The sequence below is a fragment of the Vicia villosa genome, linkage group LG5, assembly GCF_029867415.1.
Source record: "Vicia villosa cultivar HV-30 ecotype Madison, WI linkage group LG5, Vvil1.0, whole genome shotgun sequence".
Taxonomy (NCBI): Eukaryota; Viridiplantae; Streptophyta; class Magnoliopsida; order Fabales; family Fabaceae; genus Vicia; species Vicia villosa.
In genome coordinates, this window is record NC_081184.1 from 119,565,451 (window position 1) to 119,575,809 (window position 10,359).

The 10,359-nt window shown below is 35.1% G+C and overlaps 1 protein-coding gene across 1 annotated transcript in view; it reads left to right on the plus strand.

Moving 5' to 3' along the window:
- LOC131605265 (uncharacterized) overlaps nt 1–7,295 on the plus strand; it is a 21,870-nt gene extending 14,575 nt beyond the window's left edge. The window contains exon 6 of the mRNA XM_058877641.1: nt 6,945–7,295. Within this exon, the coding sequence (XP_058733624.1) occupies nt 6,945–7,295 (351 nt within the window). The remainder of the gene's footprint in view (nt 1–6,944) is intronic.
- The last annotated feature ends 3,064 nt before the right edge of the window (nt 7,296–10,359 follow it).

A 10,359-nucleotide genomic window follows, 5' to 3' on the forward strand; every position in this document is an offset into this window, starting at 1 on the left:
GAGTAGGTGACCATGCTTTTCGGTGAATTGAACATTCCTGGGGAATTCTGACACCAAGTCTTTTAGCTCAGATGGTATTGTTGAGATGTTGATTCGGATGTAATCTTTGGTGGCGGGAGCCATTACCTGCAAAAACAAAGGTAAACTCTTTGATCCTTGAAGTGTTTGGTGCAAAAATGATATGCTTATGATGCAAACATGTGGCACACAAAAACAAATCAAACAATAGCCTTAGGTTTAAAGGCTTGTATGAAGCTGATAGGTGATACCCTCCCCACTGAAGTTTAGTTGGTTAAAACATGTCCTAGAATAGCATTCGGGTTCTATGATCCTTGGAAGTAACATCTCAATACGGCGCTCGAGCGGCCGATCAAAATATTCCTCGAGGATAACTAACTTCGATCAATTTCAAAGCTAGCCACTTAATAGGCCACAAGTCAAGTTCAACTAAAAAGGTTCTAAGACAAATTAGTGTTTAATGACATTTCGGAAGCCTAATATACTCCTTGATCGTTTTCAAGGGACATCAGTATAAACCAAAGTATCGCACTAACGATGACTACCAGATCAACCGTATCGGTACATGCCGTACAGTTTCCTTGGTCTATTGTCATATACTTAAGGTATCTCGAGATTCGGGTTAGAATCTTTCACACAAGCAAAATACCCAAACAAACCTTTGAAAAAATAGAGCAATCAAGTCAATCAATTGAAAACATCGAAGTAATCTATTCTCTTAAGGTAACCCCTTTTGAAAACATTTTGTTTTTGAAAGTATCTCCCCAGCAGAGTCGCCAGTTCTGTGGACCTCCGATTTTTTTTAATACCGGGCCATACCTCTGATCTGTAGAGATACGTGAACTGACTCTTTTTTGTCGCTTAATGCTTTCGCATTTTTGAAAATATCACAGAGTCGCCACCGACCTTTTATTTTATCCAATTAAGGAAAGGTTTATAAAAGACACAGAAAAAAGACCTTTAAGAAATTCTGGGTAAGGGGGTAGGTTATACAAAGGGAAGGTGTTAGCACCCTTTGTATCCATGGTTATCCATGGGCTCTTAAGTTTGCTTAGCTCACTTGTTTTTCGATTACTTTTCAATTGCTCTGAAATTGCTCATATGTGGTTTCAAATACCTTTGTAATTTGAATTTTTGTAATGATCCGTGTGTGGATGTATACAAAATGCTTGTTTATCTTTCGAAAGATGTTTTGAAAAGAACGTTAACTTTGTAATAATCCGTGTTTGGATGTATACAAAGTATTGTCTTTTTGAAAGTTTTGAAAAATCAACAGTGTATGAGAATTTTGTTTGTTTTGATTTGAGCAAGCAAACTAGGAGGTCTACCCTGAGTTGTAAGGTCTTTATCCTATTTCCTTTAAAAATCTATCCTTTCACCGGATATAAAAGCAAGGTTCGATTTTGTACTCAAAACAGTGAAATTTGACTTTGATTTTGAAAGATTGAAAAGGATTACCTGAAGAGGTGCAAGTGTGATTGTGATTGGATTCAGATATTTATCTTTGAAGTTAGTGATCTAACGGTTCAATTTTATCTTTGACATACACGCAGTTTATATGTGCTGGAAATTAAAGTGCGGAAATGTAAAGTGCGGAAAGTAAATCTACGCTATTACATCGATTGTGCGGGAAATGTAAACTAACCTATTTACATGAATTTGACATCCTATACATTTATCTAGGAATTTTAAATTGCAAGAAAAATAAAAGGCATGTTTTTGGATTTTTTATGATTGATTTTAATTATAATTAATGCATAATTAATTAAATTAAAATGAAGAAAAAGATGAAAATATATTTAAACCTAGAAATAAGTTTAAAATATTTACAAAATATTTGTTAATTAATTTTAAAACAAAACTAATTTTTTGGAATTTTTGGAAATTGATTTGAAATTGATTTAAGTTAATTAAAACATAATTATGTAAATAACTATACAAATAATTAAAACTCAAAGATAAAATTATTCAAAATATGTACAAAATTAGTTTATAATATAAAAACAATATTTTATATAAAGAACAATTTTTTTTGGGATTTTTTGATTGGTTAGAATAATTAAAGAGCAAATATATAAATATATACTAATTAATTATGCAAAATATTGAAATTTTGAAGAAAAATAAAATATTTTTATTTCAGAAAATAATATATTATTTTAGAAGTCTAAAAATATTTTTTGTGTATTTTTTGGATTTTTAAAACTATTTTTAATTAATTTAACAAAGAAATTAAAATAAAATAGAAAATAAAATAGAAAATAAAAGGATACTGATCCTGTGTGGTAATCAGTGAGGGAGCATGGTGGGGAAGAGTGATCTGGCGCGTGGGATTGATTTTTAGTGGAGATCAAGGGCTGAGATTTTGAGTCACATGGCACACGTGATTAGAGGTGTACCATGAGATCATGCTGACTTTGAGAGTCCAGCGTGGGACCCACGTTCAGTTGACTGGCGAATAGGAAGACAAGGACAGGCCACGCGTGCAGTCAAAGGGTCCTCATCACTATTCATCATCTTCTTCAATTTACCTATGGAATTTGCTGCGGATTTTCCTACAACTTTACCTGCGGATTTTGCTTCAGATTCTCATGCTTTCAAAAACCTACAAAAATGGTCATTAACAAAAACAAGGGGCACCCAGGTCGACTTAAAATGACCTCCTGAACACGATGGTGGCATTAGTTTTGGCTAAAAACGCCTGCATCATGGGATTCGAAAGTTCACATATTTGGAACCTCAAGAATGGCACATGTGTATTCTCACGTTAAGACTTGCATGTGAGGGTTCAAATCTTCCCTAAACCATCTTAGCAACTTGTTAGAAGCGTTAGTTGGCGTTAAAACATGCTTAGTTATGAGATTCGAAAATTAGAAAAGTACATGAATATGTAACTTTTTAAAGCATGAGTTTTATGTACATGTAACCATGAATTATGATCTTAACTTACTATATTAGATCCCAGGAGATGATTGGAATGATTGGTTTGTATTGATATTGATTGGAATATTGAATTTGAAAATTACAAAGTGTATGGAAATTTTGAGAAATTTGATGAGTTTTCTTGCTATACTCTTGCTATATTTCGTGGGTGTCTTGCTCTTTTTGTTTATGAAATATGCAGCTTCATTTATAGGCCTTGGAGTGCTTAAATTTGAAGCTAAAAGCAATGATTGCCTTTGTTGAATTTTGACTTTCAAGCTTGGAACTCAAGCAACCTTGGCTTGCTCTTTCCTTAGCCTTTCCTTGCAGCTTTCTTGCTGCATAATTAAGCCACATGTGTGAGCTTTTAGCTTAGAAAATAAGCTATGATTTATCCTTCCTTTTTTTCCTTTTTAATTTAATCTTAAATGATAAAATTAAATCAAAAAATGGAGAAAAATGATGTGGGCTTTGTCTTGGTCGTGGGAGGCCCATAATATCATGGAAATGATGTTTGAATGCTGAAAACTTGGCCCCATTTGGAAAAAATGCCATTTTGAACAATGTTGATTTCATGTATTTTCCCAAAATTTAGCCAACTTCAACAAGGTGTAAATCCTTCAATTTTTGTCATATGAAGGAGATCTTGCACTTTTTGGAAACCTCAAAGAGTCCTCTAACCAATGCCTTTGGTCTCATGTCAAAATGATTTTTGAAGCTCCTTGTGTGTCCTTTTGAAAAAAGTGTCTTTTTGTTGACTTTGAAAATGACCTGTAATGTCTTTGATCATATTTTTCAAATGGTGAATCCAATGACCATGGGATCAATGGCATTTGAAAGATAATTGAATTTCCTTCAAAACAAGCTTTGGTTTGAATTTTTTGGATGAAGGATGAGAGAGTTATGATCAGTCAAAGTTGAGTTGACTTTTCAGGCAAAAACCCTAATTTTGAATCTTAGGGTTTTGTTGATTTTTGATCTTTCCTTGATGAATTATGATCATCCAATGATCAAATGATGAATCCTTTGACAAAATATGGACTTTGACAAAAAATTTCATTTTTGACTGTCTGTTGACTTTTTTGGTCAAACGGGTCGTCTGTTGACTGTTTGAGCTGCTGACGGTGCGTCTGAGTGAATTGAGGTTTGAAAATTTGTATGATGGTACTTTGAGATATATGGATGTGTATGAAATCCATTTGAGCTCTCAAAAACTTGTTGCTCCTGTAAAAACAAGAAAAAACCCTGATTAGGGACTGTTTGTGTAGGAGACAGTTAAGCGTACCTGATTTTTGTGCAGTGTTGAGTCTCTGCTAATCGCGTGATATTCAGAAGACTTCTAGAACAAAAAACCTTGGAATTTTGAATTGTGAAAGATTGATTTGATTGATGGTACAAAACACTGAGAATTGTACTGCCAGCAGTTTGGCTGTCAACTGACTGTTCAGGTATTGATGTAGCAGTTAGAGTGAAAAATCAACAGTCAAAGTTAATTTTCTTTTTTGTTGTTTTTTTTTTGTTTTATATGAAAAATGAAAGTTTATTTACATGACTTGTTAGAAAAACATAGACATAATAAATAACTAATATTTACGGTATGCGGGCAAAATTACCGATAATAACCCTGAAAATCATTTAATGCACAGAAATAGGAATATTTGACTGGCAGAAAACACACAAAATATTATCTTAGTAATTAAGCAATATTATGACAAATAGTACAACATTTAATACTGACAGTACAAATATCACATACTATATTGAACAGTACGACGAATAAACGGTACATTTAAGAAATAAGAAATACGGCAAATTTTAAGAATGACGATTGATAACCCATGCTATGAACAATAACATGTAGATGATTGGGAGCATAACCATTGCAGGTCCACACTCCTCAGGACTGTGCAGGCAGAAGAAAGTCATGATCACCGTAGCAATGGTGATGACTGTAAGAAACAGTGTCTCTATCCATTTTGCCATTCTTGTCAGGGAAGAAGAGAAAGGATGGATTATGAAGATAGGAATTTGAAAGATGAATTGGAATTTGATGTGAGATTTTATGAAAGAAAATGAGAGGTATTTATAGAATGGAAAGAAGGAAAGAGACGTTGGGGAATGATGTGATTCCGTACAAAAGGAAAATTTGAGTGGAAGTAAGATTTGAAAGAAAGTGCATGATAGTGTTGGAAAAAGGAGAGATTTGATTTTTGAAAAAGAGATTTGAAAAGATTTTTGCAAATAATGGAATATAATACAAAAATTAGTGGGAAACAAAAGATAATAATAATCTACTTGTTACCAGTACAGTCTGAGTTTCCTGATTCTGCGCCTGCAAAAAGATTTTAACTCTGTACCAATTGTGTCAGTACTATTTATCTGTAAATAAATAAATAGCATGTGTGAAGTAATAAACAATATTTGGTGTTTGCGTAAGAATAAATTCAACTGCAAGCCAAATTACTGTATAAGAAAGATTCTAAAAACTAAGTATTTCATATGTCAGGATTTTTGTTGAAATAAAAATCCATGATTATATGAGACCCCTTAATTTTCAGATTGGAGTTTTCTTGAAAAATATGTGGGCAAATTTTGGGGTATAACATGGTGCTATAAGTAGAGATAGAGGTAGTAGTCGAAAGCCTAACAAGAGTCACATTCAGTGTTTCAATTTTCAGAAGTATGGTCACTATTCTACAGTTTTACCATAAAAGAAAAATAATAAATCAAGTGATGTAAAGTTTGCAAAACAAGAAGAAGAAGAAGAAGAAGAAGAGATGTTGCTGATGGTCACAACAAAAGGTGAAGATAAATTCAAGGACCAATGGTACTTGAATTCTGGATGCTCATCACACATGTCTGGAAGAAAAGATTAGTTTGTCAACATAAATCCCTCAATGAAGAACATGGTGAAATTTACAAATGACAATACCTTAGCAGCTGAAGGTATTGGTGATGTTATGATTACGACAAAAGATGGAAAAAGGTCAGTAATTTCTAATGTGTTTTACATACCAGACGTGAAAAGAAACTTGCTCAGCATTGGGAAATTGGTCGAAAAGAACTACAAGGTGTCGATCAAAGACAAGATGATGAGAGTTGTTGGCGGAAGTGGTAGGTTAATCTTGAAGGCTCCTATGCCTCAGAATAGAACCTTCAAGATTGAACTCAATGTGATGGAGCACAAGTTCCTTGCAACAGAAGTTAGCAAAGATGAATGGATATGGCATTATCGACTAGGCCATCTCAACTTCTATGACATCAGAGAGTTGAAAAGAAAAAATATGGTTTCAGGGTTACCATAGATCGACATTTCAAGAGAAGTGTGTGAGGAATGTGTGCAGGTGAAGCAGCACAAGAACATCTTCAGCAATGATGCAGGAAGTAAGTCGAAAGCAATCCATGAAGTCATATACTCTAATGTATGTGGTCCAATCCAGGTGGATTCAAATGGAGGTAACAAATATTTTGTTGCATTCATAGATGATTTAAGCCGAAAATTGTGGACTTACCTGATCAAGAAGAAAAGTGAAGTGATCGAGGTATTTGCCAAGTTTAAATCTATGGCCTAAAGACAAAGTATGTGAAAGCTCAAAGTTCTGAGAACTGATGGTGGTGGAGAATATGTGTCGAAAGACTTCGACATGCTATGTGAGAAAGGTGAAGATAAATTCAAGGACCAACGGTACTTGGATTTTGAATGATCATCACACATGTCTAGAAGGAAAGATTAGTTTGTCAACATAAATCCCTCAATGAAGAACATGGTGAAATTTGCAAATGACAATACCCTAGCAGCTGAAGGTATAGGTGATGTTATGATTACGACGAAAGATGGAAAAAGGTCAGTAATTTCCAATGTGTTGTACATACCAGGCATGAAGAGAAACTTGCTCAGCATTGGGAAATTGGTCGAAAAGAACTACAAGGTGTCGATCAAAGACAAGATGATGAGAGTTATCGGCGTAAGTGGTAGGTTAATCTTGAAGGCTCATATGTCTCAGAATAGAATCTTCAAGATTGAACTCAATGTGATGGAGCACGAGTTCCTTGCAACAGCAGCTAGCAAAGGTGAATGTATATGGCATTATCGACTAGGCCAACTTAACTTCTATGACATCAGAGAGTTGAAAAGAAGAAATATGGTTTCAGGGTTACGAGAGATCGAAATTCCAAGAGAAGTGTGTGAGGAATGTGTGAAGGCGAAGCATTACAAGAACATCTTCAACAAGGATGCAGGAAGTAAGTCGAAGGCAATCCTTGAAGTCATATACTCTAATGTATGTGGTCCAATCCAGGTGGATTCAAATGGAGGTAACAAATATTTTGTTGCATTCATAGATGATTTAAGTTGAAAATTGTGGACTTACCTAATCAAGAAGAAAAGTGAGGTGATCGAGGTATTTTCCAAGTTTAAATCTATGGTCGAAAGACAATGTGGGCGAAAGCTCAAAGTTCTGAGAATTGATGAAGGTGGAGAATATTTGTCGAAAGGCTTCGACAGGCTATGTGAGAAAGGTGAAGATAAATTCAAGGACCAATGGTACTTGGATTCTGGATGCTCATAACACATGTTTGGAAAGAAAGATTAGTTTGTCAACATAAATCCTTCAATGAAAAACATGGTGAAATTTCCAAATGACAATACCTTAGAAGCTGAAGGTATTGGTGATGTTATGATTACGAAGAAAGATGGAAATGGTCAGTAATTTCTAATGTGTTGTACATACCAAGCATGAAGAGCAACTTGCTCAGCATTGGGAAATTGGTCAAAAAGAACTATATGGTGTCGATCAAAGACAAGATGATGAGAGTTGTTGGTGCAAGTGGTAGGTTAATCTTGAAGGCTCCTATGTCTCAGAATAGAATCTTCAAGATTGAAATCAATGTGATGGAGCACGAGTGCCTTGCAACAACAGCTAGCAAAGGTGAATGGATATGGCATTATCTACTAGCCATCTTAACTTCTATGACATCAGAGAGTTGAAAAGAAGAAATATGGTTTCAAGGTTATGATAAGTGTCAAAATGTCGATATTTTGAGTACATATTTGTGGCACTTATCGATTCTATTCTTATGATTTTTGTAATAAAATCCTAACTTTTGTGTAAATATGTGCATACTTGTACTTTTGATTCATTTTTATATCAATTAATAGCTTTCCATTCATTTTATAGGTATTCATGCATCTTTGGAGCATTGAGTAATAAAGATTAAAGGCTAAGCTTCAAGAATGCAAATTCTACCAATTCATCAAAGAATAAGGCTCAAAATAAGGATGCTAAAATTATCATTTTGGTTTCCATTCATTCATTATTGGATAGAGAGCATTGAATAAGCTTTCCAACGCTTCGAACTGGGCGCAATTCGGAGTTACGGTTCTCAACTTATGGCGAAAACAAGATTTCACTTTTGCTGTCATCCGCTAAGCGGAGGGGGTCCGCTGAGCGGAGCTCCAATGGAGCAAATCAGAGGCTGGATGCAATTTTGAGTCCGCTGAGCGGAGGGGGTCCGCTGAGCGGACCTGCGCAGAATTTTTTTTATATTTCTTCATTTGAGACATTTTAGGGTTATGGTTTTGGGAAAGTTTTAGTCTCAACTCCATCATTTTCATTCTTAGATCAAAATTAGCTTAGAAAACAACTTCGGAGGTTGCATACGGATGATCGGGGGTGGATTGAGCGTCGAACGGAGCTGACAAACCGGGAGATTTTCGGTTCATTTCTTTTCTTCTTTGTGTATTTCTCTTTGGTTGGGTTTTGTTTGTATATTTACTTGAATCTTATGTATATTTACCGATTATAATGTTATGTTTAACTTGCTTTACAAATCTGTGTTGATATTATCCTGGATTTTTACTCTATGCTGGGGATTTGGGGTGCTTTAGAGATAAACTTCTTGAATCCTTATCTAGGATGATAATCTGTTGGTTCTGAATTCTAGAGATAGATTTAGAACTAGCATTCACTGTGGGTATCTGTACTTAATGCTTTCGTGTTCTCGCGACTTCGCGTTAGAGATAACCTTAGTTGTGAGATGATCTCGTTTGTGCTCCAGAGATGGACGCTTATGTGAGAGATACGTGATAACATAGATGAGTATCGTAGGTTGAGTATAACGGTTTGGTAAGTGTATGTTTGTGAAGAGTGAATATATTTACATTCCTGATAAGTTATTTCTCTTCTAAGAATGTGTTTATTCTTTTACTGTCTATATCTTTGTTTACTTTTTGCTCATTCAAACCCAAGCTCGAAACCGTAGAAACTATTGAATGGCATCTCTCCATCTCTGAGGACGATAATTCCCGGAGTAATATTTCCAAAAAAATTTTGTTGCTTGCCCTATACTGCATTCAACAGGTTATGAGAGATCGAAATTCCAAGAGAAGTGTGTGAGGAATGTGAGAAGGCAAAGCATTACAAGAACATCTTCAGCAAGGATGCAGGAAGTAAGTCGAAGGCAATCCTTGAAGTCATATACTCTAATGTATGTGGTCCAATCCAAGTGGATTCAAATGGAGGTAACAAATATTTTGTTGCATTCATAGATGATTTAAGTCGAAAAATGTGGACTTACCTAATCAAGAAGAAAAGTGAAGTGATCGAGGTATTTTCCAAGTTTAAATCTATGGTCGAAAGACAAAGTGGGTGAAAGCTCAAAGTTCTGAGAATTGATGGTGGTGGAGAATATGTGTCGAAAGATTTCGACATGCTATGTGAGAAAGTTGAAGATAAATTCAAGGACCAATGGTACTTGGATTCTAGATGCTCATCACACATGTTTGGAAGGAATGATTAGTTTGTCAACATAAATCCCTCAATGAAGAACATGGTGAAATTTCCAAATGACAATACCTTAGCAGCTGAAGGTATTGGTGATGTTATGATTACAATGAAAGATGGAAAAGGTCAGTAATTTCTAATGTGTTGTACATACCAAGCATGAAGAGCAACTTGCTCAGCATTGGGAAATGGGTCGAAAAGAACTATATGGTGTCGATCGAAGACAAGATGATGAGAGTTGTTGGTGCAAATGGTAGGTTAATCTTGAAGTCTCCTATGTCTCAGAATAGAATCTTCAAGATTGAACTCAATGTGATGGAGCATGAGTGCCTTGCAACAGCAGCTAGAAAAGGTGAATGGATATGGAATTATCGACTAGGCCATCTTAACTTCTATGACATCAGAGAGTTGAAAAGAAGATATATGGTTTCAGGGTTACCAGAGATCGACATTCCAAGAGAAGTGTGTGAGGATTGTGTGCAGACGAAGCATCACAAGAACATCTTTAGCAAGGATGCAGGAAGTAAGTCGAAGGCAATCCTTGAAGTCATGTACTCTAATGTATATGGTCCAATCTAGGTGGGTTCAAATGGAGGTAACAAATATTTTGTTGCATTCATAGATGATTTAAGTCGAA